This window comes from Solea senegalensis, linkage group LG8 (assembly GCF_019176455.1).
Source record: "Solea senegalensis isolate Sse05_10M linkage group LG8, IFAPA_SoseM_1, whole genome shotgun sequence".
Taxonomy (NCBI): domain Eukaryota; kingdom Metazoa; phylum Chordata; class Actinopteri; order Pleuronectiformes; family Soleidae; genus Solea; species Solea senegalensis.
This window is the reverse complement of record NC_058028.1, coordinates 26,621,406-26,640,778: the sequence shown is the minus strand read 5'-3', so window position 1 is coordinate 26,640,778 and position 19,373 is coordinate 26,621,406. Positions and strand designations below refer to the sequence as shown.

General features: G+C 40.3%; 2 protein-coding genes across 2 annotated transcripts; one reads left to right on the top strand and one right to left on the bottom strand.

Annotated features, from left to right (window-relative positions):
* Positions 1-658: 658 nt before the first annotated feature.
* LOC122773226 (extracellular calcium-sensing receptor-like) lies at positions 659-13,807 on the top strand (the record flags this gene model as incomplete). The annotated part of the gene is made up of 10 exons (XM_044031735.1): positions 659-704; positions 6,680-6,833; positions 6,915-7,209; positions 7,374-7,460; positions 7,655-7,924; positions 8,101-8,307; positions 8,379-8,654; positions 9,351-9,578; positions 11,968-12,091; positions 12,170-13,807. Coding segments are annotated over 10 exons (2,598 nt in total), but the record flags the coding sequence as incomplete, so codon positions are not given.
* A 3,064-nt stretch (positions 13,808-16,871) lies between these two features.
* Positions 16,872-19,146, bottom strand: LOC122773674 (PWWP domain-containing DNA repair factor 3A-like). The gene is made up of 6 exons (XM_044032506.1): positions 19,077-19,146; positions 18,307-18,457; positions 17,656-17,751; positions 17,389-17,574; positions 17,176-17,264; positions 16,872-17,063 (listed from the first exon to the last, which is right to left on the bottom strand). The coding sequence occupies exons 3-6, from the start codon at positions 17,671-17,673 to the stop codon at positions 16,937-16,939; spliced, it is 420 nt and encodes a 139-aa protein (XP_043888441.1). The 5' UTR covers positions 17,674-17,751; positions 18,307-18,457; positions 19,077-19,146; the 3' UTR covers positions 16,872-16,936.
* Positions 19,147-19,373: the final 227 nt, after the last annotated feature.

Here is a 19,373-nt window from a genome sequence, read left to right as displayed (position 1 = left end):
TGTCCAGAGGACAAGCTGTTTGTGGAGGACCTTCGGGGGAGATCTACGATCTCATCCAGAGCATTAACCCACACTCCACTGAAAACTTAAGGAAGGCCTGGGATTCTGATCGCGGAGTAGTTTTTAGAGACGATCAATGGGATTCAATCTTAAACGTGATACACACATCATCTACGTCTGCTAAGCACAGTTTAATCCAACTGAAGGTGGTACATAGAGCTCACTTTACTAACGCCAGGCTGGCAAGGATCTATCCGAATGCTAATCCATTATGCCCCCAATGTAGGGTTCAGCCTGTCTTACCAGCTAAAGCCTATGTTGTTATACCTTTACCACACTCCTTGCGAGACGTTTGATCCTTTTCAGATGGAAACAACAAGCTCCTCTATCCTTTTCCCATAAGGTCAATGATGTTATGTATTTTTTAAAGCTATAAAAAATCAAATACACATTCAAAGGATCCTCTCAATCTTTTTTTTCAAAATATGGAGGCCCTTTCTCAACTTTTATGACTCCTTGCAGGAGCCCCTTGACAATGAATACACGACTGATCGCAGCTGTGGACACTCCCCCTCCCTTTTTATTTTTTGTTTTTATTTATTTAATTTTATTATACATGTGTATATATATATATATATATACATATATATATGTATGTATATATATACATGTATGTATAGATATAGATATATATATATTAGTTAGGCTGTTTTTGCTTTTGTTGTTGTTGTGCTTGCTTCTGTTTCGTTATTCTCTTTTCTCTCTATTTATGTTTTCTTACTCCCCAAGTGTGCTTTATATCCTATAAACCTATGGAAGGGTGGGTTGGTGGGTGGGAGGGGATGGGAATGGTGAAGTCACTGTGTCAATGTATCTGCTGAACAATGCTCTGTATTTTTCATCTCTGTGGGATAATAATTGTAAAAAAACAATAAAACATATTTACAAAAAAAAGTTTAGAGCACTTTAGTTGCCTTTTTAGCCTGCATACATGGATGCAGAACTTCACAACTGCCACAGGAATAGGCTTCATCAGCAACTTTGACTATTTCTGGACAGAACAGGACCTGTTTAAACGTGATGGGTTACACTTAAATAGGATGCGCACCAGCAGGTTGATTGACAGTAATACACAGAAATTATTTTAACTATTCTCAAGTTCCGATTGGCTGCTTCTCTACATTTGAGTGTCTTAGCTGTATTTTAAAGATTAAATGACCTATTCCTGGGTGTCTTAATTTACCGACCCCCTAAACTCATTTACGGTTTTATTCAGGAATTTTCAGACCTGTTATCAGTCATCATGTTACAACATGACAGAATTCTTATTCTTGGTGATTTTAATATCCATGTCTGTTGCCCTTCTTCCTCCTCGTTTACCTTGGATTTTATGAAACTTTTAGATTATTTTAGTTTGACCCAATTTGTGAAGCAGCCCAGCAAAGATAAAGGGCACACACTTGACCTTGTGCTCACCCTCTGTGTAGATGAAGTGAATTTGGTTGATTTTCTCGTCTCCAATCACAAGGCAGTGCTTTTCCAGGTTCCGCTCCTCTCTCCTGACCCCAAACCCCCACACTGATTCACTCCCGCCCCCTAAATTGACTGTCTGTTCCTCGTTTCAGCCAAGCCTTTTTGTCCTCAAGCACGCTTAATGCAGGTGAACTACACAGCCTCACAATAGAGGATCTTGTAAATGGTTTTAACAGCTCTTGCACAAATATTTTAGACTCTATTGCTCCAGTCAGACTCAAAAAGCTGAAACCAAATCCTCTGCCTTGGCTGAACGAAGGACTATGAATTTTAAAACGATAATGCTGGGTGGCAAAAAGAAAATGGAAAAAGGATAAACTCAGAGAGACACTCTCTTGCTTCTCTCAAAGAGCTAATGTTCACTTATCAGTGTACAATTAGAGAAGCAAGGAACAACTATTTTTCTGAGTCATAATCCCAGAATTCTTTTTTAATTATGTGATTGGTCCCCCACCCAGCCAGCCAGTTGAATCCTCTCCAGACAAATGTGAAGAATTTCGTAATGATTTTGTTAACAAAATAGTGGAGATTCGGCAGAATTTTAACACCGACTTCAGAGAGATGGTAGTTGACTCCTGCCCACTCTCAACCTTAACCCACTTGAGTGAAATCTCTGTGTCTACCCTAGAACGTACTATTGCATTTACAAAATCATCCACCTGCCTTTCAGACTGCATTCCTACTTGGTTTTTAAAAGCTGTTTTCCAGACGGTTGGTCCAGACATCTTAGCCATTATCAACTGTTCTTTGTCTACTGGTACTTTCCCCTCCTATTTTAAACATACCACTGTTTACCCTCTTTTAAAGAAACCATCTCTAGATCTCAAAGCTGCCTTTTTTATACAAGATTTTATAAAAAATAGTCTCTACTCAACTGATTTCTCTTATGAATGACAATCATATTTTTGAAAAATTCCAATCTGGTTTCCACTCCCTTCATAGTACTGAGACTGCACTGGTCAAGGTCACCAATGACTTATTGCTTGCTGCCGACTCAGGCCTCTATTCAATATTAATTCTCCTTGACCTCAGCTCAACTTTTGACACAGTGGACCATAATGTCTTAATCAGCCGTCAATTATGTTGGTATCAGTGATGTGGCTCTGGATTGGCTCATCTCCTATCTGTCCAACAGTTCATTCTCTGTAAGGCTTGGAGAAGCCTCCTCTTCTTGTGCCCCTCTCTTCTGTGGGGTCCCTCAGGGGTCTAATTTGGGTCCCCTCCCAATATTTTCATGTTACTCCTGGGACAAATCAGCCTGATCGCTGACTGAAATCCTCCAGCAGGGCCCTCCTAATGGTTCCAAAATCTCGATTTGTTGTCAAGGACTATGGCAAGGCAGAACAAAGGACTCAAATGCAGGATTCCAGACACAATTCAGTCACAGTAAAAGAGGCAGTAACAGAGGCAGAGGTACAATAAACGTCAGGCAAAAGGCTAGGTCGAAAAAGGCAGGCAAGTTTCAAAACACGGAGACTATGGCTGTGGAAAAAGTGCTGGGACGTGAGCTAGAAACTACAACAAACTGGCAGCGAGACAAGACACAGGGGAATATAAGCAGTGCTTGACTGGGGAGTGATTGCATGCAGGTGTGGGAGACACAGTCAGGAATCAGGTGCATGCAGACGAGGAAGGGGGCGGGGCAGACAGGAACCTGAAACAGAGACAGGGGTGAGTGATCACAAAATAAAACAGGAAGGCAAGACATGGAACATGAAGGGAAAAAGCAAAGACACTTAACTGAATTGACAAATCCTGACAGTACTAAATTGGGAGAGGATCGCTCCAACACCAATGTCCGAAGCGTCTACCTCGGGCGGAGGTGAAGCTCCTCTTAAGGCTCCTCTTGGCTCCATACACATGGTCTGTGAGGAGAAGAAAGATCGTGCAAGGGTGAAGTAATGGTGCTGTAATAGCGAATGAATTTTCTGTAAAAGTTAGCAAAACCCAGAAACCTCTGAACCTCTTTATTGGAAGTGGGGGTGGCCCAATCCGCCACTGCTGAAACCTTCTCAGGGTCCAAGGAAGAAGACTGAGGACTTGTGGAACTCTCACTTTTCCGCTTTCACAAACAACTGGTTCTGGAGTAACCACTGAAGCACAGCATGGACATGGTGGGTGTGACTCTCCTCATCGGGAGAAAAAAATCAGGATGTCGTCTAAATACACAAAGACAAAAATATTAATCATATCTCGAAGAACATCGTTAACCAAATTTTGAAAAACAGCTGGTGCATTTGTTAAACCGAAAGGCATGACCAGATACTCATAATGTCCAGTTGGGGTGTTGAAAGCGGTCTACCACTCGTCCCTCTCTCTGAACCTGACAAGATTCAGATTCATCAAGCTTGGTGAATATCTTTGCCCCCTCCAACAGTTCAAAGGCTGTGTAGATGAGGGGGAGGGGGTACCTCTTTTTGATAGTAATGGTGTTGAGACGACGGTAGTCTATGCAGGGTCGGAGGGTCTTGTCCTTTTTCTCCACGAAGAAGAATCCAGCTCCAGCAGGGGAGGAGGAGGGACGGATGAGACCAGCGGTCAAGGAATCCCCAACGTAGTCCTCCATGGCCCTACGCTCTGGGGCTGAAAAGGAATATAACTTGCCCCTCAGGGGGGGTGCTGTCTGGTAGAAAGTCTATGGCACAGTCATGTCATAAGGACGATGAGGTGGGAAGGAGGTGGCTTTTACCTTGCAGAAAACCTCGGGCGTGGGAGCCCCCTTGAAGTGAGCACTCTCAGTCCGAAGTGAGCACTCTCAGTCCAAGTCTCCTGACGAGGAAAGAGTTCATTATGTTTGCATCTGCACCAAGGTCAATGAATACAGGCAAGAGCATAGTGCCACAGTCTGAAATAACTTTTACGTGAGGCTGGTGCAGACCGGAATTATTAATGACAAGGCCCTGACTCACCGTGAACAGTTTCTGCAGCTTTGCTCCGCCCCCTTGATGTGGCAGGCACCCACCATGTGACCCATCTGACTGCAGTGATAGCACCTTCCATCTCTTTGTCGGCAAAGGCGCTCCTCAGTGGAGAGATGGGCGCATCCCAGTTGCATAGGTTCGACATGGCTTGGCCAGTCCTCGGAGCTGCTTCTCCAACCCCAGTGAGGTGAGGAACGTGCCCAAAGACGTCCCTGCTCCTGGTCCCGCTTGGGTTGGTTTTATATATTTCCACAAAATAGATTTAACGATATTTGCATCAAATCAAGAATACACATTTTTCCTCTAAAACAATCAGTCATCGGTCTACTGTCAATCATGTATTCACTTCTCCCTTAAACACATGTTATCTTTTTCTCCTCATCAAAAGAGTATTTTAAGTTCTTACTTACTATAACAGAATAAATCTCCTTTGCAGTTAAACTATTTTTACACATACAAACATGACTGAAACAATCAAAATGGCTGACTCATTGCTTGCCGCTATGATCCATGAACTCAAACTAATCATTGTCGCTGATTCACGTGCGTCCTTGACTAAGGCTAATCTTAATCTGCACATTATCTTTAGTTTACACAGTTCAGACAATGTAACACACACAACTCATTTTCATACATAACCCACAAATGCCCAGGAGCCGACCAAGGCGTCAGACGCCATTTTTCCAATTACACCAGTCACGTACCGTGACACTTACATATTTACACACTTAAAACACTTTTAAGACCACATATCACCGGGGATTCATATGACCATATCCTTGTAAACATCTGAAGTCACATAAAAGGTGAGTAACGGACCTGAAAGTATAATAAAGAAATCAGCGACGCAGGATAACTGTTGCTCATTCTCCATTCAACCGGATTATGAGCTCCATATCCGCGACGCACTATTAGGAGTTCCAGTGACTCTACTCGTCAGTGCTGCCACCTGCTGTCCATTTTGTGCAACAGCATGTCATTGTGTGCTTCTATGTAACTAGTTATGCTGACTGACAATATACAATACAATTACAATAAACCAAAAAGTGACTCTCACAGGAAAGAAACACAAATAAATAATATCTCAACAAAATTATTATCACTTATTTTGTGAGTATCACACTTGCAACAGGCGTGTACATTACTATACTGTAAGAGTATATACTAAGTATAGGAGTGTGGAGTGACTGTCAATACTATTCATAAAACATCCATTTTAAAAAAGTTGACAAGATGATAAACATCCCTATGGGTCTCCACCCTGGACTGGCAACCTGTCCAGGGTGTACCCTGCCTTTTGCCCTATGTCGGTTGAGATTGGCACCAGCGCCACCGTGCAACCCTCATGTAGAGGATAAAAGATATCAATATAAATACAATCCCAAATACAAATAATTTATAGGGAGTCATTTAAAAGGCAACAGGGGCTTTTTGTCTGTCCTGCATTGTATCTGTGGTCCAATAAAGAGATAAACTCTCCCTGTGCAAGGCTTGGTGTAAACATATACACAGGGCTGACATTGTTATTTTAGTGCCCCACATAAGATTTTAATTTGATGCTCTAGCCAGCACAGCACAAAAGCATCACCAAAGTGTTTTCCAAAGACATAATGGGAATTTTTATTTCTCTAAATTCAAATTACTTCTCAAACATGTAAAGCTACTTTCCCATGGATAGGTTTAAAACATATACTGCAGAAAGCAACAGTTTCCTTGACATTCATGGTTCGGAGTGTTTAGATATCTCCCGATGCTGAAGCGCATTCGATATTTTTGATGTTTACTTAAATTGCTGAAGGACAGAGAACGCATATCAGGTTTATTACAAACAAAAATATAGTTGCTCAATAATATAAATTACTGTTATTACAGAAATTATGAACTTTATATTCACAATATTATTATTATTATAATACACTTTTTGATTCATTTCATTCATTCATTTACAAAACATCTTTGTGTGACTAAAAATACTGGATAACAACAAACACATTTACGTAAAACTCAACAAGTGAAAGATAAAACAAAACTATATGTAAATGACACATGACGTTGCTGAGGACCTGCCCCTACTGCTTGTTATTCTGCCCTGATAGGTGATGTGCAAGAATAAGTTGAACTCAGTAAAGGGATGAACCAGAGCAAAGTCATGAGGGCATTTTTAGAAGACACCTTGCTCTCACTGATGTTGTATTCCTGCTTTTCCTCTGCTGTGTCCTCTCTTTATTCCTCATCTTGTCAGTTACAGGAACAGTTTCATCTAAATAGGATGCACAAAACTGGAGATGTGATTATCGGTGGACTTTTTGCAATCAACTCATTTACTGATGATCTTGACCTGACTTTTACCTCAAAGCCACAGCTGCCTCCCTGCTATGGGTGAGTCTGACAGTATCTGTAGGTGTCTAACTTTACAGACTGTATAATATATTTTGAAAAATAAACGTGTTATATTCTTAGTTTTGATGTTCTAGGATTTAGACAGGCTCAGACCATGGCCTTTGCTATTGATGAGATCAACAAAAAGTCCAGCCTGCTGCCTAATGTGACTCTGGGATACAGTCTGTATGATAACTGCTTTCAACTAGGAATTGGATTTCGTGCAGCACTGACCTTAGTCAGTGGTCAAGAAGAGCAAGTTACATTAGAGGAGAACTGTGTAGGAACTCCTCCAGTCCTAGGGATTGTGGGAGATACTACTTCTTCCAATTCTATAGCCATTTCTGCTGTCTTAGGTTTGTACAAAGTGGCTCTGGTAAGTTTTTAATTATTTAAATTCAATCATGATTGTGATTAAAGTGATATATAATTTAATTGATTGTCTGAAACTACAGAAATGTTTGACAGTTGACCAATTTACCTTAAATGTTTTAAGAAAAAAAGAAAAAACTTTTTTATAATATGTGAAATTTTTTGCAGGTCAGTTATTATGCCACATGTTCCTGCCTGACTGACAGACAAAAGTTTCCATCATTCTTTAGGACGATCCCAAGTGACGCTTTTCAGGTGAAAATCTATCTACAAAAAGAAAAGAGCGTGTCACCAGTCATGTTATGTTTCATTTACAGTTGTGTGGTGTCAGATATACAACACTTAAAGACAGTGATTAAACATGAGTCTTTGATGAACCTGTTTAACAGGATTTCTAGTAAAGATGATTCCAGCCTGTGCACTAATCCCTCTGCTCTGTGTCCACATAGGTGAATGCTATGATTCAGATTCTAAAACACTTTGGTTGGACTTGGGCAGGTCTGATAATCAGTGATGATGATTATGGATTCCACGCTGCCCGATCCTTTCACTCTGATCTGGGTCCAGCTGGCGGAGGTTGTCTGGCTTACACAGAGATTTTGCCCTGGGGTGATGACCCTGCAGAACTAAGGAGAATAGTGGATGTTATGAGGAAATCTACAGCTCGAGTAGTGATTGTGTTTGCATATAAGGGTCACATGATTAACCTAATGGAAGAGGTCAGTCCCTTATAAAGTTATGTGACCAAAACCTTTTAGTTTATTGACATACATGCCTATAATTTCGGATAGTTGCTGCAAAGGTTTTGCTTATGAAAACAAATAGAATGTTGCTTGTATACTGTGTGATCACAATTTACTGGTATGAATTTAGTTATTTATAATACAATTTACAGGTGGTGAGGCAGAATGTGACAGGCCTGCAGTGGATTGCCAGTGAAGGCTGGTCAGCAGCTGCTGTGCTCCAGACTCCTCACTTCATGCCTTACCTGGGTGGAACACTGGGCATTGCCATTCGTCGAGGAGAAATACCAGGACTCAGAGACTTCCTGTTACAAACACATCCTGATCTACATCACAATAACACAGATGGAAACAGCATGGTGAGAGTTTTTGATTTGATATTTGCAAGAATAATATACTGGCATTAATTTAAAAATGAACTTCATTACAGGTGAATGAGTTTTGGGAACACACATTTAAGTGTAGATTTGCACCACCTCCAGCAGGTTGGGTGGAAGCTGGAGGAGAATTATGCACTGGACAGGAAGTTATAGAGAATGTAAAGAATGAATTGGTGGATGTTTCAAACCTCAGACCAGAGTATAATGTGTATAAGGCTGTGTACGCTCTGGCGTATGCTCTTGATGAAATGCTGCAGTGTGAGCCAGGGAGAGGACCTTTCAGCAACAACACCTGTGCTCATTTACAAAGACTGGAGCCATGGCAGGTGAGATATCAGTTTACACTCAACTATTTATTTCACTTAATCCTTTGTATTAAAAGAGAAATGAAGAGTTAAAGGTTTTGATTAATGAATAAAAACATTGCACTTTCCTCATAAAGTTAAGAGATAATGAGCAGAAGTAAATAATGGTAATTTGATGTGACGTAAGTTAAAATGCTTTCATGGAAATGATCAAACACATATAGTATAGTACTATACATGTATAGTAACATGTATAGTAATTAATAATACTTTCTTTATAGTCCATGTAAAGTCTCTTCTCACTTTGTCAGCCCACAGAAAAGTGTGCTGCTAATCACCTTGCCAAATTTAAATGGTAAAAAAAGTTCCTAAGTGTAAAAATTAGGTTGGAAATCATTTAAAATTCAGCAACATTTGCTCTAAGATGGTGGGGGTGAGTCCACTGGACGAGCTGAACATGCAGTTACACACACATTCTGGACCACTTGCTTAAATGAGGTCAAAAGTTAGCCTATTACATATTAAATAGATGTAATTTCCATTTGTACTTTGTTTTTAATTTGAATTATTTAGTTCTCTTCAAATTCCTTTTAAGTCACCATGCAAATGTTATATGAGAACATTGTGAATCTGTTTCTCAGCTGAGGCAAACAACTACTGGACTAATTATAATTGTCTTTCTTGTTGTCCTTTTATGTCTGATTCTCATATCTAAAGCTTGTGTATTACTTGGAAAAAGTCAACTTCACCACAACATTTGGCGATCAAGTGTCATTTGATGAGAACGGTGACGCCTTACCAATATATGACATCATGAACTGGGTGTGGCTCGCAGATGGAAGAACTAAAGTTCAGAGAGTGGGTGAGGTTAAGAGGTCAGCCTTCAAAGGTGAAGAACTCACACTGGATGAAGACAAAATCTTCTGGAACTTTGAATCCAAACATGTAACTTCTTAATTTTGTTTTAGATTATTTTGTTGTTAGAGATTATTATCTCTTTGCCTCACTCATTGGACTAGATTAATATTTTCCCCTGAAACCACAGAGGTTTGTTGTGGTCCATTTAATGTAAATCCACCCATTTGCGCGATAGTACAGTACCATTGTTGTTGGTGAGACCCTGTTGTTTTGGTTGAAGAAGACACATCATTTGGTGATCACTGTACAACACATCACTTAAAGATTACAAGAATGTAAACATGGGGCTGATCTGATTGTGAGAATCCACTGCTATTGTGATGGGATGTGAGATCAACTACACATACTGTTTGTTTGAACACCGACCCACATATTTATTTTTGAATGGAACCTCTGCCAGACAAAGCAAAGCTGGACAGCTTGTTAACAGAGTGAAGTCCAATAGTCATTAGGAGTAACTTTTATAATGTTTATTGGAGATCCAACAAAAGACAAAAAGCAAAAAAAAGCAACAAAACCAGACATTTTTTTGCTAAAAATGAAGAGCAACTAAAGCAAGCAGGGGCATAGGCAGTGACTGGTCAGGATGAGTTATGGCAGAAAATGTTTGTTTCCAGGCTGAGAAACAGGCAGGAAGACTGCATCAGGCAAGGCTTGTTTACCAAACAGGAACAAAAGTGAGCTGAACCAAAAGATGAGCTCTAAAGCGCAGTAAAAAATGTGTAACCATCACAAAATCTGACTAAATCTTAAACTAAAATCACTTGTGCTTGACATGTACGAGATAAGGTAGCTGAATGATTTGGCGAATTTTGGAAACTGAGAGCCGGGTATTTGAGCAGAGCAGGAGTGGAGTCCTGACAGAATGATGAACTGCAGGTGTCATGTTCAGGAGGGTTTTTAGGATATAGGTCAGTCCATAGCTCAACCACTGAGCAGAGATGGAAACACATATATGGAGACATATATACAACAAAGAGAAATAAAAAAAACACAGAAAAAAGGGAGGCGAACCCTAACTAACCATGACAGTCTCATGAAAATACTGACATGCAGGGCAAAGCAGGCAGTTATGAAGCTATAGTTGCTAAACTTAATTAAACTTGCCAGAATCATAAACATAGCAAATACACATTAAACAACAAAGGTGCATAAAAATCACCAAAATATTGATGAAATGCAGAAAATTAGTGGCCAAGGCAACAACATATCACATGATTTGCAGCAGTAGCAGGAACAGCCCTCTCAAAGACTAAGGGCCACTCCGCACTCAACTCTGCATCAACACCTGGACCACGGCATTGCACAGTCCCACAATCACCCACACATTACGTAATACCATGACCGTCCACATGATCACAGGGCTGAACACAACCCCCTAGGACAACCATATCGGAGATAGGTCTCAGTAATGGCGTATTTCCACCAGCTCTACACGCCTCGCCTTGCCTCGCTCGGCACAGCACAACACAGCGCAATTGGATTCATTCTCCACTACAAAAAAAGTACCTACTTAATGTGGGCAGAGTCATCACTGCACGGCTGAGTGAACTGCGGTGACGTTTTATACACGATACACACACACAAGTGACTAGTGGCTTTACACCAGACTCCTAGTAGTTTTTGGAGATTAACCCATGTTTTTGGGATTGTCAAGTAGTTTTAAGTGATCTACAGTTTGGCGCTGTTCGGCTTGACTTGTGTGCGTCTCTTCCTGTGACGGCACTCTGGCCATTCACCTACAGCATGCTTTTGGAACCTCGCTGGAGCAGGTACTAAAAATAATACCTGGTACCAGGTACTACACTAGTGGAAATGCTACTTAAACTGTGCCGTGGCATAGCAAGGCGAGTAGAACCGGTGGAAATGCGCCATAACACCCTCACAGTCTCGTCTTTTACTGTCCTTCTTTGGAAGCCTTGTTGTCATTAATAAGGAATATGTGCACAAGTGCCACAGGCCAGCCATTCTGGTGACCTTAAGCAAAACAACATGTTGGGTAGCTCCTTTGTTCAAATTTGTTGAGTCTGAAGAATTGTAAAGTACTTTCTCTTCCTCTTTCAAAACAACAGAAAAATGTTGAACCTGGTTGAAAGTTTTTTTTTGGAGCTCAAAACTACAATAAGGTGCTGTTAGAACAATTGTCCTTTCAGTTAAAATAATTGCAGGTATGAGGTCAGTTAAAAAGCTGGGTCAACACCCCACTCTGCACTCAACTCCCCATCAACGCCTGGACATGGAGGGGGTACTGTTCAGTCCCACATCCAGTGAAAATTCATGTACAAGTACCACCATCCACATTATCACAGACATGCAACTAAATTTTCAAAGCAACTTTCTCTGTGGACAAAGAACATGGACAAGTATGGAGGAGCCCTAATAAGATACAATAACAAACTGATATTTCTCCATACAGCCTCCTCTGTCAGTGTGCAGTGAGAGTTGTCCTCCAGGTACCCGCATGGCCCGAAAGAAGGGGGAACCTGAGTGTTGTTTTGACTGTGTCCCTTGTTCTGAAGGAAAGATCAGCAATACAACTGGTGAGTGTAAGGTTTTAAACACCACAGTTCAGAGATGTTGTATAAACATGTATCTCATCACTTTCCCTCTTTTCTCAGACTCCATGGAGTGCACCAGTTGTCCAGAGGATTTCTGGTCCAGCCCCCAGCGTGACCACTGTGTTCCAAAGAAAACAGAGTTCCTCTCCTACCACGAGCCTCTGGGTATCTGCTTGACAACCACCTCACTGTTGGGCACATTTATCTGTATTGTTGTTCTGGGCATCTTCATCCATCATCACAGCACACCTATAGTCCGTGCCAACAATTCAGAACTCAGTTTTCTTCTCTTGGTGTCACTTAAACTCTGTTTCCTCTGCTCGTTGCTCTTCATTGGACGACCCAAATTATGGACTTGTCAACTAAGACATGCAGCATTTGGCATCAGCTTTGTGCTTTGTGTCTCATGTATCCTGGTGAAAACCATGGTGGTTCTTGCTGTGTTCAGGGCCTCCAAACCAGGAGGTGAGTCCAGTCTCAAGTGGTTTGGTGCTGTGCAGCAGAGAGGGACAGTTCTGGTTCTGACTTCAGTTCAAGCAGCAATCTGCACTGTATGGCTTGTCTCTGCTTCACCAGTGCCTCATAAAAACACCCAGTATCACAGTGACAAGATAGTTTATGAGTGTGCAGTTGGGTCCACAGTTGGTTTTGCAGTTTTACTTGGTTATATTGGTTTACTGGCTTTCCTCAGTTGTCTGTTAGCTTTTCTAGCAAGGAATCTTCCAGACAGTTTCAATGAGGCCAAACTCATCACTTTCAGCATGTTGATCTTCTGTGCAGTGTGGGTTGCCTTTGTACCCGCTTACATCAACTCTCCAGGCAAATATGCAGATGCAGTGGAGGTATTTGCCATCCTGGCCTCCAGTTTTGGCCTCTTGGTGGCACTGTTTGGTCCCAAATGTTATATAATCCTGTTGAGACCAGAGAGAAACACAAAGAAAGCCATCATGGGCCGTGGCAGCACAAAGTAAAACTGTCAGCACAGCTGTTTGGTAATTTTAAGATTACAAGAAAGAAATCGATTTAAAAATAGTAAATAATTCTTCTATATTTTTCTCTAACGCCTATTTTTTCCAATAGAGCTCTGGTAGCTGATGTCAAAACCAAGGTAACATACATACATGTATACACATTAAAGTAATATAATATGATATAAAAGAGAGTGGGAGAGAGTTAGTCAGTGTGTGTACAGACCAACAATGGCAGAGTCAGGTAGAGGTAGACAAAGATGGCTTCCTGATGGTTGCTGTGTTTCTTCAAGGCCACCTTTGTAGGATGAGGTGCCAGCTTAGTAGAATGCATGACCAGAGCTGAAGCTAAGAATCATGGACATCACTAACATCATATTAACCTAAATCTATACATTACAACAACACTGTCTAAGCGAGGAATCTCAATATAACATTTCATGAGGTAAAACAGTCTATTCTTAGCCAAATAGTTTGATGCTATGCTAGGCCCAGTTACAGTACATACCAAATCTTTGAAAGACGCAAGATGTGTCCTTTTCTGTGATTCTGGTGTCTCTTGTTCAGGTTCCTCCTTACAAAGTTAGCTAGTTGGAGCTATTATTTGGCTCTGGATCCTTGGTTGAAACTTAGGCATGCTCATGCACCTCTCCAGTCTCCGTTTTTGCTTTCACCATAACCTGTCTTGGCAGATGCTGCACATCTTTGAGTCTGGTTCTGTCAGAGATTTCCTCTCCACTGATGCTTAGTGTTTGCTCATTGGGTAAATTGTTGGGTTTCTCTGCTCATGATGTTGTAAGTACAGTGCCTTGGGATAATGTATGTTATGAGTTGGCGCTATACAAATAAAACTGAATTGAATCGAAATTAATATCTGTTAGTTATGCTGTTTGTTCTGTGGGGCACTCACACGCACTCTGTCACATTCACTCTCTCACACAGAGTATGAATGTATTTATTTTCTTGATATTCACCTTGCCTTTCCCTTCCTAGTTTTTGCTGTTCTTTCCTGTCCTCTTTCTCTCTCTCTCTTACAGGTGACCCCTAGGCTGCAGGATCCAGATCCAGTTGTGAGGCCATTATTATAATTAGGGTTTGAGCACAAGGTGCGCAGAAACTGTAAGTTATTCTTATTATTATTATTCCTCCAAATGAAGCTGAAAATGAAATTGAGCACCTGAACATACCCCAAAACTCACAAATTTTTGCAACCGCATCAGACCTGGTGAAAATTTACTGAAATTGGTTTGGGGAATGCGCGTCAAAAAATGAAAGCGCGCGGGGCTAAAAACTGACTCAAAAAAAACCTGTATTAGGTCATCTGCTTAGGTCATGTTTAACATACATGAGTGAAACTTGGTACACACGTTCATTAAGTGGGGACAGTCAAAAAAGTCGATGATGACTTTCCTGTGAAACCTACAGGAGGGCCTCCCATCTTGGATTGCACGCCAAATCGGAGGCGATTTTGGCTATTTCGCAATGGTATTTGAACAAACTTGTCCTACAGCTTCCGTGTAAACACCTTCAAAGTGCAGTCACTGTGGACAGCTTACGATGCTTATGGTTAGTAAAAATGACACATGGCGTACGAGAACAGGGCCAGCAAAGTTGCGAAAATTTCGAATTTCTTGCAACACACAACAAAACTCTTATAATTTCGTAATGGAGGTCCGATCTCAACTAAACTTGCGATGATTGATAATGGGTCATTGCTGGAGATGTCTATGCAAAAACTGTCAAGTTTGAAAACATCACTCCCTGGTGGTGGCAGAAAATAAACAAAAAAAAGTTACTTTACGATTTCAGGAATAACTTTGAAAGAGATTATCATATCAAACGCAACATTGGTGCAAACTCTCTAAACACATGGTAGATGGGGCATGCTGAATATGATTAATATGCAAATTAAGATTTTTGCGACAAAAAAACACACTGTCACAACTTAGCGAATTCTGATGCAATCGGGACCAAACTTGCTAGGATTGATGATAGTCCGGCCCAGAAGACGTCTGTATGAAAATATTTAATTTCGAAAAAAGCGCCCCCTGGTGACGGCAGACAACATGACATTTGGTATTTGAACTAACAACTCCCAGCTTTTGGGCGATCACCTTCAAACTTGTCAAAGTCACAAGTTGACGAGCTTAAGTTGCTGAAAGTGTTTTAAAATATCGCACGGCATACAAGATAGGGAGCGTCAAAGTTGGGGCAAATTCAGATTTTTCGTGACAGACAACAAAACTCTTATAACTTTGTCATGGAAGGTCAGATCCCAACCAAACTTCATATGATTGATAATGGGTAGTTGCTGAAGACAACTGTGTTGCAGAAAACGGTACATTTTTACAACAATGCCTCCTGGTGGTGGCAGAAAATACTAAAAAAAAGAAATTGTTACAACTTTGCGAATCCTGGTCCGATCTGAACTAAACCTGCTCGGATTGATGATAGTCCGGCCCTGAAGCCGCCTATATGAAAATATTCCATTTCAAAAACAGCGTCCCCTGGTGATGGCAGACGGAATTACACTTACAGTTTGTTGTGTATTGTTGTGTCCACCTGAAAACTTGTGGGACCCCAGACCCGTCCTGAACATCTTTGTAAAAGATGACCTCCCTACAGGAAGTGGAACTCCTGAAACAGGAAGTAAAGTCTAACATTGTCCGATCTGCACAAGTAGGTCCAGCTGCAGACCCGCAGACCACTCAACGAAACGCCCCTTCACTCAACGAAACGCCCCTTCACTCAACGAAACGCCCCTTCAAACTACACGACACTCTGATTGGCTCTCAAGAGACTGCGTCTGAAACGTGATGACGTTTACTAACGTGATGACGTTTACTAACGTGATAACGTCTTCTTTTATTGAAACTTTATTTACACACGCGTATCTCATAGACACTTGTTGACAAGAGACTTTTATCCCGGTGTGCGACAGGAAAAGAGAAGAATAAATACTCGTGTTGACTTTTATGAACACAGAAATGTACTTTGTGTGAAATTTGTGAATAATTAATGTCACTTTGTAATGTATGAAATGTTATAGCCAAACTGCTAAAATATATAAATGCCGATTGGAAAAGTTCTTTGAACATCACGTTTACACAATATAGTATCACGTTTTTGTAATATAATTATCACGTTTATACAATATAGTATCACGTTTATGTGATATAATTATCACGTTTATACAATATAATATCACGTTTATGTGATATAATTATCACGTTTATACAATATAATTATCACGTTTATACAATATAATATCACGTTTATACAATATAATATCACGTTTATACAATATAATATCACAAATTCCACTTCGAACTCACACTTTGAATAATTTCATTTGTTTTTGCAAACTTCCAACATCATGGCAACCTGTATGTTACAAAAAGGTGTGTTTAATATAGGCCTACATTTATTGAATGTCTTATTAGTCTGTAGTTTGACATGTTGTTCAACTGGACAGAACAACGATTAGAACTAATAAAAGTCTACTTGATCAGGTTTTTAACCTGAAAGAAACCCTCCTTAAATTCTGTGCTGGTGTGGTCCAGGTGGTGGTAGACAGAAGTTAAGTAGACAAGATCTGCTGAGTATGTCATTAAGGAGATACCTTAGAGTTACCTATTTCCAGGAAGATATGTGAAACATTGGTATCTGAATCAAACCCAGCCAGTTGGACATCAGTAGGTCTTTTGATGAAAGTAAAACAAATGCACTGAAACCCTTGATTCTGCACAGAAAGTTGTATAACTTTCAAATCCATGTAATGAATACAAGTGATGAATGATATATTTTCTTTATTTTATACACAACAGACTATCCAGCAGACACATTCACTACCCAGGGATTACAGGCGCCTGAGGAATTCCTCACACTCCAAGGCTTTCTTGTAATTGCTCAGGAAGCTATCCAGTTTCTGCCTCGCTTTTGAGGAAATGTGGCTCTGAAGCTGTTCCCCAAGCTGGGTTATCTCGCTGACAAGACAAAATGATATTGCAAAATAATGAAGTCGTTAAAGACACTCAAATACATAATAAGATATAAACAGAAAATTGGATTAACAGTTTCCTAAACTATCCGGCTTACCTTGAGTCAAACTCTGTGCCACGCATGTACATCTCCTTGGCTTTGTCCAGGGAGATGGAGTGAACAGCTCCGAGGGCGTGTACTGTTGCCTGTGGCATGAAGATTAAGATTTAAGATTGTGTTAGACAGTGACCATGTGTTAAAAGGAGACAGACATATGCAGTCATATAACACATGTAGTCTACAAATCAGTGTCAGTGTCTGAGATCTCACCTCTGGCAAAAGTACATCCATTACAAACGCCACTGGATCTGCAGACTTCTTGTCTGTCTCAGTACGTTCAAGTACTTCAGACAAGAAGTGCATGACTTTGTCCACTTGTTCATCATCTTCAAAAAGAAGGATGACCCTGTCCTGTTTCTTGGCCCAAGGAGACACCGTGTTGCCTGTGATGATGTTCTATAAAAATTGTTTAGGATTTTAGTTTGGGTATTCAAATACAAATACACAAACACCACACTAAATGCCATTGTCACTCACTTTAAGGTGTTGCAGCATGCCCTGATCCTCTGTGATTACACTGGTTAACAGACAACATGCCTCGCGTCACTTCTGTTGGGATTGTTGGGCCCTTTCCTAAAATTAAATTACACATAATATGCAACACTGAATACATGTGATTAAGAACTTTGAATAAGACATTTTCTTTCCCTGATTATTTGCACTTCCTCTGATAAGAGGTGTCATCCTGGCTGGCAACTTGTTTGGCCACAGTAACATCACTGCCCTAAATGGATATACAGATAAGCCTGTCTGAGAGGCAAATTGTTACATTACTTCTGAGAACAATCATTATTATCAGGGGCATCTATAAAAATGCAGGAATCTTGAAACTTTTTCTCAATATCTAAATTCTCAACAAGAGTGAAAATAAAATACACATTGACTTAAGATTCTACACACATGAAGTACAGTACACATAGATGAAATGGCTCCAGCATTAGTTTACTTTACTTTACTTATTTTGAGTTTCTGATACTCAAATGGATGAGTTGAATAGTTTGATGGTCACAGTTATCCATGGTCAGGACAAACAGAAATAACATCACATTTAATAATACATAAGGCTCATGGGGAAATTAAAGCCTTTCAGCGTTGAAATGAAAAAATATTTGATAATTTAGGACTTACCACCGTACTCCACCATTGACCTTTGGTGTCCCTGCAGATGAGACACAAGCTTTGCATAGCTCCCCTTTTTTGTGCAGATCAGACACTGATAAGTGTCCGAGTCGCATCTCCTCAGCTCAGGGTCTGCTCCTTCACTGAACGTAGTGTTGCTCTATAAGAGAAAATGTAAATGTAAATTAAAATTGTATTTTGTATTTTTAACATGGAAACATTTTCAATCCAGAATCAAGTAGTAATACACTGGACTGCATTAGCCTGTAAGACTTTCCCTGTCCTAAAATATATGCAGGCTAACTGAAATAAATCAAATCAAATGACACTGTTGACTGTGATTCAACAGAACTTCTCATTTCTAAACATGAAAAATATTATTCATCATCAAATCTTTTATCTTAACAATTGTAGAACTGAGGTTACACGTTTTCAAATGAGCAAAGCTGTGTGCAACTTGTCAGAGTCATTTAAAGATTAAAAAACAGATAAATACTAATATATAGAGATCATATAGTTTATCTTATACGTTTCTTGGTTGAAAATGAGACAATGTTATATTGTCAATGTTATAACCTGTACATATAAATAAAAGAAAAAAAGGAAAAAAAGAAAAAAAAGGGAGAAAATCGCTGCGTCTTGCTTACTGTTACAGTCGCTATCGTTACAGCATGCAGACATTACTGGTTAATAAACTGCACTTAATTGATTTAACGGATACAAATAATGACTATTCATCCAGTGTTCAATATCAAAATGTGTTTTTTATCCATTCTTACCTTTTCCTCCGTCATTTTCCCGTGTTTTTCCCGTGTTACTTTTTCGGGTTCTCCCTTCATACTCGGTCAACGTAAACTTCATCACGTTTCAGACGCAGTCTCTTGAGAGCCAATCAGAGCGTCGTGTAGTTTGAAGGGGCGTTTCGTTGAGTGAAGGGGCGTTTCGTTGAGTAAAGGGGCGTTTCGTTGAGTGGTCTGCGGGTCTGCAGCTAGACCCTTCTCGATCTGCACAACACTTGATACGCACTTGTTCCCTGAACACGTTTACGGACACACCTTCCAGCCAACAGGAAGTTG